Raw genomic sequence first — 23,918 nt, 5'->3', positions numbered from 1 at the left:
TAATCTCATCACTGGCAACACACACACACACACACACACACACACACACACACACTGGATAGTTATTAAAACTTAAGTGGTGTGACATCCTACAAATGGCAACTGCAAAGAAAAGAAAAGTTGATGTAGAGTGTTGATTGTTTCAAGAGGAAATGGACAAATGATTATTTTTTTGTTGAAGTCAAAGGCAAACCTGTGTGCCTAGTTTGTGGTGATGCGTAGCAATAATGGAAAAACGCCAATCTGGAGCATCATTGCAGCTCAAAACATGCCAAATTCAGTGATTTGGGAGGCCAAATGCATCTGGATAAAATCAATGCTCTTGGAATCACAAGTCGTTTTCACTAGGCCTCATTGTGGCAGAGACAACATTATTCAGACAAGTTATGTAGTGAGTGAGCTAATAGCAAAGAAGCTGAGGCCTCATGCAGAGGGAGTCTGTGGCAGAGTGCATGATGGCTGCTGCGGAGCTGTTAGCACCGGACAAAGGAAAATTGTTTCAGAGTGGTAGTTCGTCTCAGAGAACCACCTCAGATCAGATTACTGACTTAGCACAAGATATTGAAAAAACACTGAAGGATTCTGCAGATTTCCAGTTTTTTTCTCTGGCTGTGATGAGACAACAGACATAACAAATATTGCCCAATTGGCCATTTCCATTCGTGGGATAACTGCAGAGTTTGACACGCGAGAGGAATTGCTGTCACTAGAAGTCATGCATGGCACTGCGAGAGGTGAGGACTCGTTTGAGAGACTTGTTTTATCAATGAAAAAATTTGAGCTGACATTTGAAAAGTTAAGTAGCCTTACTACAGGTGGAGCTCCAGCCATGGCTGTCTGGCAAAAAGGGTTAATTTCATTTGTCAAGAAAGATCTGAATCGTCTCAGTCTTGATCCAAGTGATTTAATTATATGACACTGCATCATACACCAAGAAAGTCTCTGTGCACAGTCGTTGTGGCTCAATGTGATGTCAACAGTAGTGTCATGCAAAAATTTTATCAAAAGCAGAGGGTTTAACAGCTGTCAGTTTAAGGAATTATTGAATGTCCTTGACTGAGTATGGTGATCTTGTTTATCACTAAAGTGTGGTGGCTGAGTCGAGGGAACATGCTCATGGGGTTTTACGAACTGCAGGATGAAGTTAAGCAGTTTATGGAGACTAAGGGAAAACCTGTCAGGGAACTCAATGATAGCAAGTAGCTGTGTGATTTAGCATTCATGGTGGACATTACCAAATATATCTCAGAGCCGAACATCAAGCTGCAGGGCCCCAACCACCTTCTCAGCTCCTTGCTTTCAATCGTGGAATCATTTGATGCTAAATTAAGACTATGGAAAGTGCAATGCAAAAGGAATAACACGGTGCATTTCCCCACTCTGGAAGGACAAAGGCCTTCTATTTGCTGGTAAATGTGTGAAACTAAATGAGGCATTGAATGAAAGATTCAAGGATGTGAAAAGTAAATAAATGGAATTGAACATCTTTGCTACACTGTTCATTGTGAAACCAGCTGATATGCCTGATAACCTATAACACGAATCATTCAGCTGCAAAGCAGTAATGAGCTGAAAGTTAGGTACAACAACCTCCCACTGCTTGAGTTCTATAAACGTTTCATAAGCAGTGATGAATTTCCCACTTTGAGGAGCCATGGACCGAAATATGCATTTTGTTCGGAACAACTTACTGCCGCAAGCAGTTCTCTTCCAAACATACCTTCACAAAGATTTCACTGCGCTCCAGACTGACACAAACCTGGAAAAGTAGTTGTGAGTAGCAGCATAATCAATACCAGCTAACATCACACCCCTCACCAAAGAGAAGCAGTTCCAGCCATCACATTAGGGGAGAGTTAATTAAATGTTTGACCATCTATAGCAGGCTAATTTTTATGTTGATAATTTCGTATGCCCTTTGAATGATTTTATAAATATCCAAATGGCCCTTGGCAGGAAAACGATTCTTCATCCCTCCTGAGAACAGAAATTTCTTTCCAAGTCAGAGTGGTCCCACCAAGGAAATGCTCCTTCCTTCACCTGCTGTGGCTCAGTGGATTAAGCGTCGTCCCATGGACTGGGAGGTCCTGGTATGATTCCCAGTCAGGGTACATGCCTGGGTTGCAGGCTCGATCCCCAGAAGGGGGTGTGCAGGAGACAGCTGATTAATGTTTCTCTCACATCGATGTTTCTATCTCTCTCTTTTCCTCTCTCTATAAAAAATCAATAAAAACATTAAGAAAAAAAAGTTCCCTCCTTGGCAGCCTAGTAGTCTACCCTCTGGATAACAGGGGTAATCTATCTTTCTCTTTCCATGCTCTCTGCTGAGTTTATAAATGTTGATGCATTGTTTAAGTCAGCCTTAGGAAGGCTCCATTTAGAAAGAAAGCCAAACCATAAATGTTTCTAGTGGTTTTATATTTCACTGTTTTGTATAACTTTCTGGGAGAGCTATTTATTTTCAGTTTGCAGTCCCTGGTCCTGCAGCAGTTATACTTTATTCTCTACTGTCCTGAAACATGTCTTGCAATAGATTTCTGAACTTTGGACCCATTTGATTGAATTGATTCATATAAATGTTCTTTTTATATTAGTTTCTTATTCTCTCTTGGTAATGCTATAGAGTTCAAAATCTGTGCTACAAGAAACATATACTATTTAAAGGATATCCCAGAAAACCATCTTCAGTATTTATGGTGTTGTAAAAGTAGACATCAGTTCCCAGCTGGGCTTCATCCAAGTTTCACTATACAGATGGCTGTATACAGTGACCTTCAAATCCTTACGGGAGAAGATTTGTAATGTCTTCCCTCTTCCCCTTTAATAACTTGTTTCAGTGTCTATTGGTCATCCTGATCCTGAAAATTTTTTTCTAATGTCTGACTTAAATCTTTCCACCTGCATGTTAACCATATTTCTTTATCCTTTGGCCTCAACAGAGGTGGGAAGCAGGCAGTTATTATCCCTCTTCTGTTTCTTCATCTGTTGAAAGATAATGATTCATCCATTGTACAAATCAGTGATAGTAATAAACTCGAAATTTCTAGAAAAAAATACACGTCTGTTCATTCTGTATGAGACAGACATAATTTTATTTCAGAATCAAGAGGATATTTAAAAAGTAATATTAGCACCTTTCTTCTAAAAAATCATAATTATAATTATGTGTATGTAAAATAAAAAGTGAAAGTACCTTTACCCCTCCCTAACATCTTGTTCTTCAGTATAATCTTTGTTCCTTAATTAGTATCTTACCTTCTAGGCCCTTGCCCCTGTAATTGGGTAAGAAAGTAGGTAAATAAACATGTAAACAAATAATGAGAAAAATAAAATAAAGGTGCATGCTAATAGTGAGGCAATGTGGTTTCTATTGTGATTTGTTTTTTCTTGCTCTTATTAGGGTTTTGGCTACGAAGCATAAAATACCATGAACAAAACTTAATCACACAGTTGTGCCTCATTTTAAACATTAAATATATACCCTAAAAATTATGTTAAATTTAACCAAATTTAAAACATATGAAGATATTGATACAACCATGGAAAACTGATAGTACCGACAAAAGCTAAGTATACACCCACCCAGCAGTTTCACACCCAGGCATTTATTCAATACGAATGAGTGCTTGTGTCTGACAAAGGCATGTATTAGAGTGTTCATGGAACCATTATTTATAATGGCCCCAATTTGTAAAACCCAAGTGTCCTTCAAAGCAGAATGGATAAGGAAATTGGTATAGTCATATAGAGCCATGAAATACAGTTTAAAAAAAAGATTGAGATTTTTGGATAATATTAACAAAAGAAGCTAGACACAAAAGAGTAAATATGTATAATTCCATTTACATGAAGTTAAAAAGCAGACAAAATGATCTGTGGTGATGGAGATAAGAGTGATGGTGCCTCTTTGTGGGAGTATTGACTGGATAGGGATACAGGGGACTCTTCCTGAGTGCTAGGCATATTCTATACCTTGAATTGGGTGCTGGTTACATGGATAGTACATATGTAAACATTAATTGAACTGTACACTTAAAATTTGTATCTTGCTATTATACTTGTTACTTCCATTATACCTGAGACTTCTGAGTCTAGAGTTACTTCTACCTTCTGGCAAGTGGCTCCCTTTTTGCTGCAGTGCCTTTTCATTTATTCTAGGCAAAGCCTTTTTGGGTAGCTGAAAGAAGGTTTATTTTTATTATTTGTTTTGCTCCATCATTTAGTATGCTTTCATTCCTCTTTTACCTTCCAGGGACTTATACTTTGATTTAAAAATTTTTAGCCCTGGCCGGTTTGGCTCAGTGGTTGGAGCATCGGCCTGCGGTCCCGAGAGACCTGGGTTCGGTACCCGCTAGGGGTGCGTGCATCGGTTGCAGTTTGTCCCTGGCCCTGGTTGGTCGTGCGGGTGGCAGCCACTCGATGTGTCCCTTTCATGTCGCTGTTTCTCTCTCTCTCTCTGTTCTTCTCTCTCCCTCTCACTCTACCTGAACAACAACAAAATTTTTTTTTAAATATGACAAAAATGATGATGTGGTAGTATTATTATATTTAAAAAGTCAGAGTTCACTTGTAGCTATAATTACTCAAATGTTCTCGTGTCTGTTGTTTCTTAGTTTCCTGGTGTAGGTAAGTACAATTATGTCTCCCAACTGAAAATTTTATTCTGGTTATATATCTCTTTCTCATAACTAAGGAAATTTGGGTATGGGTTTGTCTTGGGTGATGAAAATATTCTCAGATTATATAGTGGTGATGATTGCACAACTCTAAATATACTAAAAACCACTGAATTGTACACTTTACAATTTTTATGGTTCTTGTGTTATGTCTCAGGAAAGCTTTTTTTTTAAGAGCTCTTGAAAATAAGGATATTGTTGTGAAAATAAAATTCAGCTAAAGTTTAAAGATAAATAAAAAATATCTCCTAAAATATAGAAAGAACAGACATTGAAAAATAGAAACGATAAAGGAGAGAAAGCAAAGAATAGGAAGTTAGCAAAGGAAGAATGTGAGACTTTCTCAGATGTGAAGAATGGCATAGTCAAATTGGATTGGCTTGCTGAAAACAAATAGAAAGAATAAAAAAAAAACCCTCTTAAAAAAAGAATAAAAAACCCCTCTAAACTAGATATAATCACTGTGAATCCTCAGAGTACAGGAAAATTGGAAAATCCTAAGAGCCCCAAGATGAAAAAAGGAACCTCACCTACAAAAGAAACAAGAATGAGAGTAGCCCTGGCCGGTTTGTTTCAGTGGTTAGAGCTTCAGCCCATAGACCAATGAGTCGTGGGTTCGTCCCCAACCCTGGTTGGAGTTGTGCGGGAGGCAACCAATTGATGTGTCCCTCTCACGTAGATGTTTCTCACTCTCTCCCTCCCTCCCACTATGTCTGAAGATAAATGGAAAAAAATATCCTTGGGTGAGGATAGAAAAAGAAAAAGAATGTGAGTAGTACACATTCCTCATAAGCAGCCCTGAAAACAAGAAGGTAATGAAACAAGGTATTATTATAACCAAGAATTCTAGACCCAGATAACCTATGAGGGCAAGAAAAAGCCTTTTCAGACATAGAAGAACTTGGCTTTCTACATACCTTTTCTGAGAAAATTGCTTAAGCATGTTCAGCAAAGCAAGGAGTACACTAAGAAAGAAAAGTCAGGGATTTTACGAAACAGTGTTTCAACAGAAGGGAGCAATAAAAGGAAGCCTAGGTTGCTGGCTGTTCAGAAGGGCCTGGAGAACCATCCTCCCAAGATGTACCTGAAGGGGTTTGGTAGTAAAATATTCAGGCAGAAAACAAACAAAGCACAGACTCCAAAGATAAAAGAGTATATTTGCGATTAGAATACTTTACATTTTTTCTTAAGGCAGATAATACTCCCCTCCTGCCACCCATCTCCCAGAAAGAAGTCCATTGAGCATTCTAGGAACAAAGCATATTATATGTATAAGGAAATGTAATCATAGCACATTGTTACATAGTTCATGCTGAGGCAAACACTACTGATTGATTTTGAACTTTCAAATCAAACTATAAAGAAGCAAACTTTTAGAACAAAATATAAGTACTATCAATTTTGACCAGATAAAAATAAAAGTAAAAGTGACTTCAAAGAAGAAAGGAGGAAATAAAAAGTAAAAGGAATAGGTACCATCTTTAGTTGACAGAACAAAAAAGAAAGTTTAAGTATATAATGTAAGTTACAAAGATAACCAACAGATGAGAGAACAAGTGTTTGAAATCTTTTGTCTGTTTATGGACTATATCACCATCTCTTTTGTTGTGTGTTCCTGTCCTTTTAGTTCCTTTCTGACATTCTGACAGGATAATGAGAGGCTGTAAACCTATGCTGTCACTCAGTCTACCCTCTGAGCCTTTTGTACGCTATTTACAAAACTCCAAAATCATCTTTCATACACAAGATTCTGGATCTCATGTCAACTGTTGAATTAACATTGGAAACTTTCCCTGATGTTGTTGCCAATAGTTTAATTTTAATAAAGTTTCCACCTTTGTCTATATATCAGTATGGGTATTTTTATATATGTATTCCTGTAAAACTTGCTTTGCAAAATCACATAATAAGTATCAGGGCTCTGATAAAATATCATTAGCAGAAGCTCATTCAAAAATCTATGCAGATTCGTAATCAGAGCACTAATAAAAACAGTAAGAATCTTGATTAAAAAATACTAGCACAGTTAAAAAGATAGGCTAAATTCCTATAAACACCATTTTATAGCATATATGAGAACAGAAGAATTGAAGGTAGCTCACTGGAAGGGGTGTAAAGAAGTGTTGAGGCTGTTTAGTTATGGAGGCCAAAAGCCAAAATGTACTGAAGATCATGTAGAGCCAAACAGGAAGCTCTTCCAAGACAAGACACATGGCCAAGCAGAGCCAAGGAGAACGGGATGCCTGGATGCCACGTACAGGGCTCAGCTCCTCTTGTGGGTTTCATTTTTCAGTTTGTTCTTTAGTTCAAGATTCTCTGCTGGTACTTGGTGGCACAAAGTGTTAAAATAAAGAGGGAAAAAATTAACAAATGAATAGATATGAACTTATTGAAATTATTGAAATTATTCCCAAATATGTGTGAGTTAATAAACTAGAGTTTTAGCAGAACATAGTCTATTTAAATATTTTAATGTACTTTGTCTTTATTATTATTAGGAAAATGATTGGAAAGGAGATAATAAAATGCTGATTTCTGGGAATGTGAGTCTTAAATTACATATTTGTTTATTCAGATTTTACGCATTGGGTTTTCAGGAAAATGAATTAAAAACATGCAATGAGCCTGGCCGGTGTGGTTTAGTGGTTGAGCGTCAACCCATGCACCAAGAGGTCACAGGTTTGATTCCTGGTCAGGGCACATGCCCAGGTTGTGGGCCGAGTACCCAGTGGGAGGCATGCAGGAGGCGGCCAGTTGGTGTTCTCTCTCATTGATGTTTCTATTTCTCTCTCCCTCTCCCTTCCTCTCTTTCTAAAAATCAATAAAGAAAAAATATTTTTTAAAAAAACCATGCATTGATGTGCTGGCTGGTTTGGCTCAGTGGTTAAACTGTTGGCCCATGGACTAAAGGATTGAGGGTTAAATTCCTGATCAAGGGCAGTTCTATCCCCGTCAGTGGGGTCGTGTGGGAGGCCTCTCTCACATTGATGTTTCTCTCTCTTTTCCTTCCTCCCTCCCTTCCACTCTGTCTAAAAATCAATGAAAAAATATCCTTGAGTGAGGATTAACAACAATAACAAAAAAATACACTGATAATATTATTTCTTATATCAAGAGTTCTTGTAAAAAATAACATATATATATATAGTACTAAATACACTATTTTAAACAAAATTTCTAATGGTGGTTGTTTTCTACCATTAAAACACAGTTTTGTGATTAACTCAAACCTGGGACTGAAAACTCTTTAAGATCAACACAGAATCATTTATGAGTAGATATTTTAAATATATTTTAACAGGACACAAAACAAGTTGAGAGTTATAATTTATTGAATGTATATAGTAAGTAGAAAAATAGGCTCCATTATGCATTTGAATTCAATTAAATTCAATATTTAAAGGATCACAGACTATATTAAAATATTAAATTATTTTGCTTTCCAAATCTGTCCTCTTTTCCCCAAGAGATAATTATATTTTAATGAGTTTTTAAATACATAGAAAATTGATGGTTGATAAAGTTTTGTGTTTTTCTCCTAGCTAAGTTGAAATCAGAAGCCTGTTCTCTCTTAGAAACTCTATTAAAAACAAAAAGATAATTTTTCTTACTTGAAGACCAGTTTTCAAATGTCAAATTGTCATTTTTCAAGAAGTTGCTATATGTTATGCAGTCTTGATATGAAATAACCCTTGTTTTTATGGCTTTAGAAAATGTTTTGCAAAGCCTTCTGGGTTGACATTTTTAAATCACCATGTAAATCTGCCTGATAAGTGTTTAGATTCTTTGTGGTAATGTGAGATATGAATAAATGTTCTGTCTATAGCTTTTTCAACACCTGGTTCTAGTTGCTTGCTGTTTTAGTTGATACAAACTGAGAAGCTTTCTCAAGTCATTAATCTCATGACAGCATTTTTGGCAGTCAGTTGATTTTGAGTTGTTTTGTGTAAGGTTGTGATTAAGTTTAAAAGTTTGAAAATGTTAACTAGCCTACATTTTAAAACATTTGTGTGCTGTACTCTTTTACTAGATTCTGATTAGCATGTTAAGGATTTTTACCAAAAAATTCTGCTTTCCTGACATATCTTATGAAGTGTTACTGACTTGTTTGTGTAAGAAAAGGATATACAGAAGGGAACAGAATAGAGCAGCAAGGTGAATAATTGCTAAATTCACAATGTAGTGTTCTATTGGCATTTTGTTTATGAAATATACCCATGTGTTCCTTTGAATCACATACCTTATGTAAATAAGGTTGCTGGGTCTGAGTCTGAGTTAGGAATTGCTAACTGAAAAAATAGTTCAACCATGTTTTTGAATCGAAGACACTCTTATTTTTAACTTGAACATAGGATTATGACAATAGAAATCCAAACAGAACTTGTTTGTTTCTGAGATCATTTCCATTTCTTGCAGTTTCTCTGAAAGACAGTCATATTATGAATCGTTTGTATGTATTTTGAGCCTAATTCCTGCTCCTGATGTTGAGGATATAGCATTGGAGAGGTAGGCAGTTTCGTATCACATGGAGCCATTCATACTTTCAAGACATTTTATATTTTTCCTTTGTGGTACTTATCACAATAATGATTAAGTACTTATTTTTATAATTATTTTATGAATCTCTCTCTTGATAGGCAAAACACTATGTATCAGGAACCACATTGCCATCACCCGTGGTACAGTATATAAACAAATAATTGGATCTCACCATGATCTTAAATTTGAACTCATTTTGTGTGAAAATTATACCTTAATAAGCCTGATTCAAAACCAGAGTTCATAATGCTCTTCTCTATTAGTAATTAAGCAAGCAAATCGTTAGCCTGCTGCTTTGAGAATCAGGAATGGACTCATACTCTACTAGAAACCAAAGAATAAGTGGGACTCAGTTCCCTATTTGTCATTCCTACTTTGGGGATGGGGAACCTTCTTTCTGCCAAGGGCCATTTTGATATTTAAAACATCATTCTCGGGTTATACAAAATTATGCCCTGACCGGTTTGGCTCAGCAGTTGGAGCATCGGCCTGCGGACCAGAGAGTCCTGAGTTCGGTTCCCACAAGGGGCACGTACCAAAAACAAAATAAAAAATTATCAATTTAAAAATGAGCCTGCTATATTTGGTCAGGCTAATTTGGTGAGGTGTGTGATGTTAGCTGGTATTGACTTTGTGGGCCATGTACAGCCCGAGGGCCAGACATTTCCCACCCCTGCTGGATGCTCAGCCTGATAAACTGGTAAGAAGGAGCTTCAAAATTCTTAACTTCTCAGAAAATGTAATGAAAAGAAGAAATATGTCTCAGGCTGTTAAGTTTCTACTTTATTTTTGTGTGTATTATGAGTAGCAAAAGCCATTTATTAAGCGATCTCTGTCATTTAGCACTGTGTAAGGCACCGAACTCACAGTGCCTTGAGTGGAGCTAAGTGATGCAGCACATGCCTTGTTTGCAATGTCATAGAGTTGCTATGACAATCAGAAGAGAGCATGGTTGTACTGTGTAAACTGTAAAGTGCTAAATCAAGACAGGTGGTTTCATTGCCAAGTATTAACAAACCTCGATATAACAAGCAAACTTGGATTTTGGGCATAGAAGAGCAACCCACAAATATGGCCTGGGTAAGATGTACAGGAGAGATTTACTTGATTTGCATCCATGTTTGGCCCCATTGCCTTCTTCTTGCCCAACAGAGGGAATGTGTGGTGTTCAGGAGTTTTGTAGATAGGACTGATAAATAACAGGCATTACATTTGATGGATTGGAGAGTGGAAAGTGACTCAGTGGAAGGACTGCTTTAGGCAAAAGAGGAATTTAGAGGCTCTGAAGGAGAGACTCTTCAACAGGTGTTTTGTTGTTTGTTTTTGTTTTTGTACAAGCTCTAGTTTTTTATGATGTGGATTTTCATGTTCCAAATCTAGGTGATCACTGTAGCAAACGTGTTATGTCACCCATACTAAACTCTTTCTACTGATATCTTACCTTTCAGGGTTTTTACCACCCTGGTTTTCCATACATTTTCGTTTTATGTAACAGCCAGCTTTTGTTGTTTTACTGTCGTGAACCCACTGAAACCATTGATAAAGTTTTAGGTATAGTCATAACAGATTTCTCCTTTTATTTTATATACATACACACATAATTAGAAATTTTGCCTTTTGGCCTCTTAGGTTGCTAAATCATGTGTCTTGGAGAGATACTCCATGTTGAGCTCAACAATTGATTTGTGTGACTTTATTTGAGAACTTATTTATGGAGAATTACAGAATTAGAAAATGAATTCTACTATCAGTCCAGATCACTTATCATCTGTTTCCTCACTTCACTTGCAAAATGCAGGTAATAATTTCAATTTCACTGTTGTCACCATGTTGTTATAAGAAGCACTAAGCTTAGCAAAGCTTTCAGTCAACTCTGAAGTTCTGTGCCAGTATAAGGCAGTTAATATTATTCATGGCATTCTTCTCATTATTTTTACCACTCCCAGAAGAGGGTTCACTGATAAATTACTATGTTTCTCCAGGGCGAGTCACTCCGGCGCAGCTCACATCCTATATTCAGCTCTTCAAGAACAACCTCAAAGCTCTAGTGAATCACTGTGGCCTCCTGCAACTTGGGCTGGCCACTGTTCAAACTCTGAAACACCCACAGACTGCCAAATGGGACAACTTCCTGGCTTTCGAAAGGCTCCTTCTCCAGGTATGTTGCCATGAGAGCTTCTTGAGATATTAATAATTAACATTTTCAATTCTAGAGAAAAACATTGATATTTATTATAGTCTCAGTAATAAATTACATTGTTGACATATGCCCTATATCATATTCTCCTTATAACCCCAAATTAAAATTTAAATAGAAACTTTTTCCATACTTTTTTTTATTTTAAATTTTGACAATGATATCTTTGGCTTCTCACTCAATACTAATAATGTTTTTTGGGCATTTGACTAACCTTTGAAAACCTCTTTTCAATTTTATGCCATTTGGACCTTTCTTGGTCTTCATGGCATCCAGTTCTTAGTACTTTTCCTGTGGAAGAATATGTGACTTAAAATGGTGCTTAGTAAAAACTGAATGGAGGCAAACTCTATTTGTAGTTTTATGAAGAAATTTGTATGTGGGGTAGGACCTTTTCATGATTGATGAGATATTTTCGTGGAAAACTTTTGTGAAAAGATGTATTTTTTTAAATTGTAAAGTATTTCAAACTTACATAAAACAACATGACAAATATCTATGTATTCTCCATGTAAACTCAATATAATTAACTAGTTTCTAGTATTCTATATCCTTTTTCATTAGATAAATAAAACTAGAGATAAATAAAGTTGAAGAATCTCTGATACTATACCATGCCTGGCATCCTCTGGCTGTCCTTTTTCTTTCCCCAGAGGTAATCACTAGTTGGGTCACTTTTTTTTTTTCTTTTATCAAATATTTATTTTTTCATAAATAATACAGATTATTGTTATGGGTTTTACTTTTTATGTAAATGATGTCACATTATCAATATCCTTAAACAACCTGCTTTTTCAACATTCTATTTTTAAGATAATACAAAATAACATGTGTAGATCTAGTTCATTCGTTTAAACTATACCATACTATTTTTTTTTATTAATTATTTTTTTTACAGATGTTTCTCCTTTCCCCCCACTGATTCCCCCCTCCCTCACCCTCCCTGCCCTTTCCCCAGTTTGTTGTCCATGTCCACTGTTCATGCAAACATGCATATAAGTTCTGTGGTTTATCTCTCCCCCACCACCCCCTCTTCTGAGGATTGTCAGTCTGTATCCCACTTCCACGTCTCTGGGACTACCCCATTCCTCAGACTGCTATGTTCATTATATTCCACAAATAAGTGAGATCATATGATACTTGTCTTTCTCTGTTTGGCTTATTTCACTTAGGATGATACTTTCCAGGTCCCTCCATGTCGTCTCAAAGGATAAGAGATCTTTCTTTCTTACAGCTGCATAGTACTCCATTGTGTATATGTACCACAGCTTTTTTATCCATTCGTCTACTGATGGACACTTGGGCTGTTTCCAGATCTTAGCTATTGTAAATAGTGCTGCTATAAACATGGGGGTACATATATTCTTTCCGATTGGTGTTTCAGGCTTCTTAGGATATATTCCTCGAAGTGGGATCACTGGGTCAAATGGAAGTTCAATTTTTAATTTTTTGAGGTAACACCATATTGTTTTCCATAGTGGCTACACCAGTCTTCATTCTCACAAGCAGTGCACTAGAGTCCCCTTTTCTCCACACCCTCGCCAACACTTGTTGTTTGATGATTTGTTGATGGCGGCCATTCTGACAGGTGTGAGGTGATACCTCATTGTTGTTTTAATTTGCATCTCTCTGATGATTAGTGATGGTGAGCATTTCTTCATATGTCTCTTAGCCATTTGTATGTCCTGTTTGGAGAGGTGTCTATTTAGTTCCTCTGCCCATTTTTTAATTGGGTTCTTTGTCTTCCTTTTGTGGAGTTGTATGAGCACTCCTTATGTATTGGAAATTAACCCCTTATTTGATATATCATTTGCAATTATGCTCTCCCATACAGTGGGTAGCCTTTCCGTATACCATACTATTTGATTGTATAGATATACAAGAGTTTATCCAATCCATATTGATGTATAGTTAGGCTGTTCCATATTTGTGTGTGTGTGTGTGTGTGTGTGTGTGTATGTGTGTGTGTGTGTGTGTGTGTTTAGAAGGAATGTGATGAATATTCTGGAATAGGCCTTTGGATACACCTGTGAAGGAGTTGTCTAGGATATATTCCTTATAAGAATTGTTAGATTGTTGACCATGCATGTTGTTGAGTTTACTGAATATCACCAAACAGATCACCAACGAAGTTGAAATAGTTGACCCTTCTGCTAGGAATGGATGACAGTTTATTTCCCAGCATAGTGTCCAGCACTCAGGGTTATCAAGCTTAAACATTTTTTTAGTGGGTCAATATTATTTCTTTATATAAATTTATGATTCTCTGACTACTATGAAGTTGAGCATCTTTTATAATATTTATTGGCTATTCAATGTTTTCCTTCTATCAATTACTAATTCTTATACTTTGCCCAAGTTTCTTTTTGAGTAACAACACTGTTTTACATCATGCAGATACTTCTCCCAGACTATGATTTGCTTTTAACTTGAATTCCTGTATATTTTATTGCATAAAAGTTTTAAATTTTTGTGTAGTTTAATTAATATTTTCCTTTATGGTTTGTGCTTATTTATATTTTATATTAGAAATCCTTTTTTTTACCCCAATTTCTAAATATATTGTTTCTACTAAAAATTGATGCTTATTTCTGACATTTGAATTTTTAATCTACCTGGAACTCATATTTGTTTATGATATTATTAGGATCTGATTTTTTTTCCTTCATATGGATAGCCTGTTTTCCCTGCACCGTTTATGAAATATTACATTGTACTGTAGATTATTTATCCAACAGTCATTTTTCCCTTTTTTAAGTAGGCAGAACACCAGTTTTGTTTCATGTCTACTCTTTTCCCACATGGTTTAGGCAAATCCTGAGTGATCTTAGACTATATCGGTAATCTCATTTCCCTACTCAATGATTGGTTTAGCAGGTCTAGCCAAAGATAGGTAAAGGAAAGTTTGCTGAAGGTGATTCTAGGAAAGATTTTCTTCTGCCTTCATAGAAAGATACATAATGAAGAAACAAGTTTAAAGCCTCTTAATGTAAGTATGTGACACTTTGAGTATTTTGTGATAATTAAGACAGCTCACTGATATCCTGAGGAAGACAGAACAGAACCTGAATCCTTAATGATGACTTTGCCTTACCTCAAAGTATTTGGTTCTGTGAGATGATAATTCTTCTCATTGTTTAAGTCATTTTAACAGTTTGTTTTTAGTTATTTGCAGCCAAAAAATATTCACTGGTATGTAATATACTAAGTTCTCAAAGGTGGGTTTATTTATCAGTTTCTAGTATTCCAGTGTTCATTTTATTTTCATTTATGTTCATTTTATTACAGAAGTAATAGCACAGCATTTTAAAACCAATATGTCCATTTTATGCATTTTTCTATAAAAGAGCATTATTAGATTTATTCTTGGGTATCTTAAAGATTTTGATGCCATTGTGAATTGAATTTTTAAAATTTTCTAATACTTTAATTTTGGTGTGTAAAAATACTTCTTTTTTTTTTACTTTAAACAATTTTTTATTTCTTAATTACAGTTGACATAAAATATTATATTAATTTCAGGTATACAACCCAGTGATTAGACATTATATAACTTACTAAGTAATCATCCCAATAAATCTGATACCATATATAATTATTACAATATTATTGACTATATATTCCCTGTGTTGTACTTTACATACCCATGACTGTTCTGTAACTACCAATTTGTATTTCTTTTTTTTTAAATTGATTTTTAGAGAGAAAGAAAGGGAGAGAGAGAAACATCAATGCGAGAGAGAGACATCAGTTGGTTGCCTCTCGTATATGGGTATTGAATCCATAACCTAGGTATGTGGCCTGGCTGGGAATCAAACCCACAACCTTTTGGTGTATGGGACAATGCTCCAACCAACTTAGCCTCTCAGCCAGGACTTACTTCAACAGGATTCTGGTGCCTGCTGAGTTTGCCCCATGAGTATGTCGGGTGTGGGGGTGGTTGGGTGGTACTTTGACATTGTCTGAAGTGGTCCACTGGGTGTGCTGGTCTGGAGCCTCCCAGGAGGTGCAGGGCAAGGTCAGCTACCACCTGTGCCCTTCCTAGGGCCACTTGGCATGAGCTAAAAGCCATCTCCTGATGGCTGCTACTTGTGCTGGGCTTGGAGGTGCCCAGGAGAGGCCAAGCTGTGAACCAAGGCCAGCTGCTGCTACTGCTGGGCCTGGGGCCACTTAACAAGTCATACAGGGCATACTGAGGCCAGATGCTGCTGTTTGAAAAGTCTGAAGCATGAATGAGCCAGGACAGGCCATTTGTATGGAAAAGCCACTGGTTGTGTAGGACTGGGTCTCAGGGAATCACCAAGGCAAGGCAAACAGTGCTAGCCAAGTTGATGTAGACTCAGATATGGTGCCCACCTGCTGGCTCTGTGGGGGAGGACTCAGAAAAGAACAATGGCCTCTGCCAGCACTTCTGTTTGGGGGAAAGCTGCCCCTCCAGCTCTCTCCCTGATGCCAGACAATTCAGTTCCTCCTGGTATGTCCCTGGTGCCTTTTGAGCTGCTGTCCCAGCACTGGAGGTCATAGTGAGTGAGTTTGTGCATGGGTCACTAAAGAATGGCTGGGACTCCACCAGCTCTTCCTCGCACTCAGCCACAATCTGAGCTGGTTTTTACAGCCAAAAGTTATGGGGACTTTTCTTCCTGAAACTGGAACCCTGAGCTGAAGGGCCTGCTGTGGGGCTCCTCAGGGTGGACCTCTGCAGTTGAGATATCACTCCCCATTTTTTTTTTTATCCTCATGGGGGGACACTTTTACATTTATCTTCAGACAGTAAGAGGGAGAGAGGTAGGAAGAGAGAGGGAGAGAAACATCGATGTGAGAGAGACATATCGAGTGGCTGCCAACCACATGACCCCAACCGGGGCCAGGGACAAACAGCAACCAAGGTACGTGCCCTTAGCGGGAACTGAACCTGGGTCTCTATGGTCCGCGGGCTGACGCTCTAACCGCTGCACCAAATCAACCAGGGCTCAATCCCAGTTTTTTTTTTGTTTGTTTGTTTTATCCCTCACCTGAGGACATTTTTCCATTTTTTGTTCAGGTAGAGTGAGAGGGAGAGAGAGGAACAGAGAAAGAGAGAGAAACATCGATGTGAAAGGAACACATCGAGTGGCTGCTACCCGTACGACTGACCAGAGCCAGGGACAAACTGCAACCAAGGCACATGCCCTTAGCGGGAACTGAACCCGGGTCTCTCAGGACCGCAGGCCGACGCTTTAACCGCTGAGCCAAACCGTCCAGGGCTCACTCCCAGTTTTTAACTGCCACGTATCGGTGTGGTCCCAGCTTGATCTGCGTCTCTGATCCTTCTGTCAGTCTTTTTTTTTTTTTTTTAATCCTCATTTTTCCATTTTTTGTTCAGATAGAGTAGAGTGGGAGGGAGAGAGAGGAAGAGACAGAGAGAGAAAAACATCCACATGAAAGGGACGCATCGAGTGGTTGCCACCTGCACAACCCATCCAGGGCTGGGGACAAACTGCAACCAAGGTACGTGCTGTCAGCGGGAACTGAACCCGGGTCTCTCTGGACCACAGGTCAACGCTCTAACCACTAAGCCACATTGGCCAGGGCCCTTCTATCAGTCTTGATGTGGGTTCTTTCTATCCTTAGTTGTAGTATTTCTCGTCTGTTAGATTCTGAATGATGCTTGTTATGTAATTTAGTTGTAATGTAGATGTGGTTGTGCGAGAATCTGAGTATTGCATTTATCCACATCGCCATGTTGACTGCAACCTCCAAAATATTAACTGGTGATCACATGTCCAACAGCCTTGCATTTTATATTTCTATTTGTTTTCTTATTGGTTCTCCTGGATTTCCTCTGTGGGAAATAATATCATCTGTGAAGTTTTATTTCTTCCTTTCCATACTCGATACTACTTTCTTTTATTAGTGTACTGACTGGGCATATTAGGATACCGTTCACTGTAAGCAGTGAAAGTAGGCATCTTCACCTTCTTCTTGATGGTAAAGAAAATGTTTTAAAAATTTATTAGTAAATTTTATGTTTGCTGAGGTATTGTTTTGTTTTTAATCAGGTTAGGGAAGTTCCTTCCTAATCTTAGTTTGCTGAATTGTTACTGTTCTTATCATACATGAGTGTTGAATTTTATTTAATGCAGATTCTGAATTTTTTTAGATGACTAAACATTTCACAATTTCTATTATGATTTTTTTCTTTGACTCATTAATTATTTAGACTGCATGATATTTTTTTAGTTTATAAATGAATGAGGTCTTTTTTTAAAAAAGAGCTTTTATTTTTAATTGATTGTTAGGTTTTAGTTACAGAATGTCTTAAAAAATGTCGCAGAATATGTTTGAAAAGAATGTTTATTCTCTAATTGTTGTCTATATGTTTCCAAAAATGTTCCTTGGCTTATAACGATTATATACTATATATATATATATTTATATATATATGTAACATATAATAAAATATATTATATAATATAAATAATCATTAATAATTGAGTGATTTCAAAGCTATAATTTTTAAATTCTTAATCTCCTTTATCTATTAGCTCCTGATATGTGTTTTATAATTTGACACCATGTTTTTTATAAGGAATATTTGATAAATCTTTGTCTCTATATTCTATACCTGTACCTGTTAAAAACCATGAATTCATACTAATGTCACAATTCTAATCTAATACCACAGGATTTATTCTATTTTCACCCTTGCCTTAATTGTAACTTCCTTTTCTGACAGCAAGGAACTTGTCTCCCATTACACTCAACATATTTGATGACTAGATGAATCCTCCCGTATGTAACCAGCCTTCCCTTAGAGCTGCTGCCCCTCTTGTGGGTACCCTCCTCACCTCACCTGGGCTCTGTGCTCTTCCACTTCACACAAAGGTGCCCCTGTTGACAGTCTGTGCCAGAATACTGCCATTGCCACTCTCCTGTTTGGGTCTTCTCACCTCCCTGCTCAGGCTCTGACATCGGTCATGGGATCCTGCTATCCCCCAGTCTTTCTCACCTCCTGACGACTCATGGATACTGCTGCTGTATAACCCTTTTCCTCTCCCCAAGGGACCTTGGAAGGCGTTGGGATACCCCTTCATCTTGCTCAGGTTCTGATACCCTGCACTGGGCTCTCCCTGCCTCCAGCTCCACATGGGTGTCCTCTATCCTCTTGGCTTCCAGTGACCTATGCCAAGTCTATCGAGCACTATGCGAAGATGCGCTTTTTACCCTCTCTGACTCTGACACCTGCATTGGGCTACCATTGCCTGTCCCACATGGGCACCCTTTTAACTCGCTCGGGCTCTGATAACCTGCTCTAGGCCACTGCTACCGCTTCCATCCCTCCCCTGCACTGCCACGTGCACAACCTCCTATACCCTGCTGGTGTCCTTTGATGTGAGTCTCTGCTCTAAAATCTAACAGAAGTATTTCAAAACAAGGCACAGCAGTGTTCTCCCAAGATATTAATCTTTCAATTCATTAGAGATTTCTGAAAAAAACTTGACACAGTGTTAATTCCAAGCCATCTTATATTTATAGTTAATTTTTGGAATCCTGGTTCATATTAATCTACCTTAGATGTGACCATGGCACTTGGTGATTATTTCAGCAAGTGAAAAGGAATAAAAAACAGGAAAAGAAGTAAGCATTTAAAATACTAAAATCTTACTTTTGTCATAATTGCTTGTTCCACTAGCTAGCACTGTGTTCTCAGTGGTTTCTGGGTCCTTAGTAGTTTAGCATAGGTGAGCTTATAAACTAGCCATCTATATATAGTATACATATAGTATACACTCATCCATTAGTGTAGTAAGTCGTAGGATAAGGTGAGCTGTTCCTTTTACAGACTTAGGTTTGAATGTAGAGCATTTGAGTTTATTTTGAGCATGAGGGCAACTTTTAACTTTTTCTAAAGGGCTTGAAAGCCACCTACAGGCAGTCTCAGCCAGTGTTGAGAGTTTTTTTATTTGGAGAGTCATTTCCACCACACTGTACCAGGCCCCCCATTACTGGAACCTCAATGTTGACTTTATGGCCTAAGTTACATTATGGACAACCTTGGTTAAAAAAAGAAATTGGTCTAAGAAATCTATAATTAAACATAGGTTACTACATATTTTCTACTTACTGCCATCTCTTGGCTCAGTGGTTTTGGCGACTTAATGACTAGTCAGCAACAGAACTGCCTACCAATGTTACGACTTATGTTTGCATCAGTCACTTGAAAGTGACAGGAAGCTGTTATGGGTACTGAAAAGAGAAACTTGAGGATTGTTGGGGAAAATCCAATATTTATTGTTAGTGACTATGTTTTTTTTTTTTTGTTTGTTTTTTAAAAAACAAAACAAAGGAGATAATGTATCTTCTCAATTCCTTTCTCTCTCTCTCATTTTTTTTTCAATCCTTGCCCGAGAATATTTTCCCATTTATCTTCAGATAGAGTGGAAGGGAGGGAGAAAGGGAAAGAGGGAGGGAGGAGAGAGAGAGAGAGAGAGAGAGAGAGAGAGAGAGAGGGGCATCCATGTGATTGAGAGACACATCAAATTGCTTGCCTCCCACACAACCCTGATCAGGGCTGGGGACTGAACCACAACCGAGGTATGTGCCCTTGACCAGATTTGAACCCAGACTCTTCAGTCCTAGGGCTGACGCTCTAACTGCTGAGCCAAAGGGCTAGGACCCTTTTTCTCTTTTTCTGTCTCCAAGGTCTAGTATCACAACTTTTTAGGTATCAGTACATGTGTGCTAATTAGCAAATGATTTTATTTCTGTCTCAAGTTTAAAATGTAGAGAAAATAGGTTTAATTCAAGCATAGATACAGTTATTATTTTATTAATAAATGTATTCACTTGCAAAAGTAGCTTTGCTTTTTAAAAATCAAAGTATGTATTTATTTAATTTGGTGGTATCCTGTGAAGAATTTTTTATGGTATACAAGAAAGTTTGATTTAGTTTCCTCCTCTAAATAGGAGTAAAGTGCCTACCTCACAGTGGTATTTTCAGGATTGGATGCCATTAAATATATATGTACATTATTAAGTGCAGTGCTTTGCATATAGTAAGTGGTCAATAAATAGTAATTAATTATTCTTTTAGCTGAGCCAAAATACTACAAATACCAATGTATTTTATTTGAGTAATGCCTTTAATATATTCTCACCTAGGTTTTGTTTTTTTAAATTAAAATCTATTAAGGAAAATGAGACTGTTACTTAGCTAAATCTTACTGGGTTTTTTTGTTGTTGTTGTTTTACATTTACTGTTTGATAATGTTTAACGGTATTTTTCTTTAAATCTAGATTTAAATCCCATTGTTTCTACAGTGTATAGCTGAAGTTTTTATGCTAATTTTCACAAAGAAAAACTTTTATTGATCGTAATTTACTTTGGTTATAGAATGATAGCAAATGATAGAGCAGAAGCAGCAGCTATGTTTATGCTTCCTGAGAAACAGAATTTAGAAATAGATCTGGATTATCTATCTCCAGTTATTTCTTTAGGCAGGATTGACTTTTCTAAACTGAAATATCTAACTTGGAAAATTATTTTTAAATAAAATAAAAATGAGTAATAAAGCCACTCAAGATAATCCAGGTAGTGTTAAACTCTGTCTTTGCAATGAAAGGTAGGCATACCATTTTATTAGTTGTCAAAATAATTTTAAGTAAATAGGATTAGTTTTTTTTTTTTTTTTAATGATGTACTAAATTTCAGAGTCTCTCTTCTTTAATAAATCAAGTTTACCAAAACATAGTGGTATGTCTGCTTGTCCCATACCAAATTGGTGGGTTTTATCTTTTTAGTCCTCTAGTACTTCTACTAGGACCCAAGCCATATGGTTAGGCTTGGAGGAATAATGGCTCATTTTAGCTCTGTTCCTGACTTCACCAACACCCTGGGAGGTTCTGTTTTACAACGACATGTCTCTTGCAAAAGTGCTGGTGATAAGATTTGGATAAAGAATGAGGGAGGAGGCAGAAAAAGATGATCCCCAAAGTCAGACCTGAGTGTTATTTTACAGATCAAGGAGATTTTTTTCCTGAGAAAGAAAATTGTAAAGCATGTTTAAAAGAAAACCTCTTGTTTCTTTTACATCCTACTCTCAACAGTTATGCCACTAAATATGTAGGTTTTTTCCCATACCAACCAATTTTCCAATGCTCTGCTGGTGCCTCTGCTGTTCAATTATGACACTATCTACATCGAGTAGGCATAGACTCTGCAGCTTATGGGCTCGGTCCCCCGAGACTACCCCCGACTTCAGATACCAACTGCAAGTCTGGGCCTCTCATACTTTTGACCAACCAGATATAAATTGGGGTTCCCACCACCCCCTTCTCAGATTTGGTGGTTTGCTATAACAGCTCACAAAACTCAGGAAAACATGTATTTACGTTCATCAGCTTATTATAAAGGATATTATAAAGGATCAGATGAACAGCTAGGTTAAGATGAACAGGTTAAGAGGTAAATAGAATGAGAACCAGAAGGAACCTGAGTGCAGGACTTCCATCCCCTGGGGTTGGGGTGTGCCACCCTCACAGCTCGTGGGTGTATCAGCCAACTCAAAAGCTCTCTGAACTCTATACTTTAGGGATTTTTATGAAAGCTTCAGGATGTAGGCATGATTGAGTATTAATTCAATCTCTAGCCCCCTCATCCCTCTCTGGAGAATAAGGGGTGGAGCTGAAAGTTCCAAGTTTCTACTCATGGCTTGGTCTTTCTGGTGACCAGCCCCATCCACAAGCTATCCAGGAACCCACCAAGCATCACCTCATTCGAACAAAAGATGCTCCTGTCACACAGCTAATTCCAAGGGATTTAGGAGTTCTGTGTACCAGGAGACAGGGTCAAAGACCAACTGTTAGAACAAAAGATTCTCTGAATACCCCTATTGCTCAGAAAAGCAAAGGGTTTTAGGAGCTTTGTGTCTGGGACTGGGAGTGGGGTGGGGGCAGAGATTAAGTACCTGTAATAGATGGATAAATATTTGAGTGGTTGCCCTGGCCTGTTTGGCTCAGTGGTTAGAGCATCAACCCATGGACCAGAGGGTCCTGGGTTTGGTTCCTGCTGAGGGCACGTACCTTGATTGCAGTTCATCCCCAGCCCTCGTTGGGGTTGTATTGGTGGCAACCACTCAATATGTCTCTCTCACATTGATGTTTCCCTCCCTCCCTCCCTCCCTCCCTCCCTCCCACTCTATCTGAAGATAAATGCAAAAAAAGTGTCCTCGGATGAGGATAAAAAAATGTGTATATAGTTGAGTGGTTTACCAGAGTCAAAAGGGATGAGGCTTTTTAATGTTCTTGTCACCTATTCTCACCTTTTTACATAGCACATGGCCACCCAAAATAATGACTGTGCATCCCAGTTACTCTTGCAGCTAACTGTGACCAGTCTGTGGCAAATGAGACATGAGTTGAAGTGACGTGGGCCACTCTCAGGCTGTGTGCTGAAGGGATAGGTACATGCCTTTCCTTTGCCCCTTCTTGTGTGCTGACAGGCAGCCAGAGTGGCAGGAGTGGGAGTGGCTGACTTGAATTATGAGGGGAAGCTATGTATTAAAGATGTTTCCACAAAAAAATGGAAGAATCCTAGTTGGTTCACTGAAGATACTGTAAACACCATAGCCCTGGACCACCTACCTGGTCTTTATTTGAGTGAGAAATACCTTCTTATCTTGTTTACATCTCTATAATTTTGAATCTTTGTGATAGCAGCCAAACATTCTAATTAACATGGTCATCTTATACTGCAATTTTCATTACAGAAGTTTGTGCTATGAGCCTTATAATTCTGATAATTTTATAATCTCATGGGGAAACGATCAAAATAATGGGCTATGTGGATACATGGGGCATTTGGAAATAGTGTATGAGATTTAACTTATTTTAATGCAATAGTAAATTATTAGAGTTTTAAATTTTTCCAAGAAATTTATATAAAAAAGACCCAGATGAAGGACATTTGGAATTAAAGGGATGTGAGCTAGCATGATGGTTTGTCAGGGACTCTTGCAATTAGACTCTCTTATTAATTCAACCCCCCCTCCCCCATTCAGATCACCTGGTGAGGCAGTGTTTCATCTATAGATAGAGAGAAAAATTACAATTCTCAGAAATTTAAGTTATCTCTTTAATTTCTCCAGGGAAGTCTCTGTCCTTTAGTTCTTTGCCAAGAAATGTCATTTCCAAATGGTGGAAGGAAAAGACTAAAAAGCTTTTTTCAAAGCAAGTATTCTGAAAAGAGTGGATTGGGAAAGATGGCAGCAGGCAGGACCGGAGCGAGGGTGAGTGTGTGAGATGTGAGCAAGTGTGAGAGTGTGAGTGGATGTGAGTGTGGACCAGCAACCTTGAGCTGTGAAGAAACATGGGGCAGAGAGTTCCAGTGCTCTGGACTAGGGAGAACCCGACTACTGTCAGGGCACTTCTCCCTGCACTGCCGGGAGGCCCCACCATTTTGGAAGATCCTTGGTCTTCTCTGGGAGGAGGCAGGGGGGAGTGGCTAGGATCAAGCAACCTGAGTCCAT

At 37.9% G+C, this 23,918-nt stretch overlaps 1 protein-coding gene across 30 annotated transcripts in view; it reads left to right on the top strand.

Annotated features, from left to right (window-relative positions):
• The window catches only part of SCFD2 (sec1 family domain containing 2), a 394,530-nt gene that overhangs the window by 60,478 nt on the left and 310,134 nt on the right, over positions 1-23,918 (top strand). For all 30 annotated transcript variants that reach the window (XR_004958623.1, XR_004958594.1, XR_004958593.1 and 27 more), the window contains exon 4: positions 11,198-11,373. Coding sequence is in view for 8 of the 30 variants with exons in the window: in XM_036253349.1 (XP_036109242.1) it covers positions 11,198-11,373 (176 nt within the window). In the remaining 22 variants the exon portion in view is untranslated. The remainder of the gene's footprint in view (positions 1-11,197; positions 11,374-23,918) is intronic.

This window comes from Molossus molossus, unplaced genomic scaffold (genome assembly GCF_014108415.1).
Source record: "Molossus molossus isolate mMolMol1 unplaced genomic scaffold, mMolMol1.p scaffold_m16_p_1, whole genome shotgun sequence".
Lineage (NCBI taxonomy): Eukaryota > Metazoa > Chordata > Mammalia > Chiroptera > Molossidae > Molossus > Molossus molossus.
This window is presented reverse-complemented; position numbering and strand designations above follow the sequence as displayed.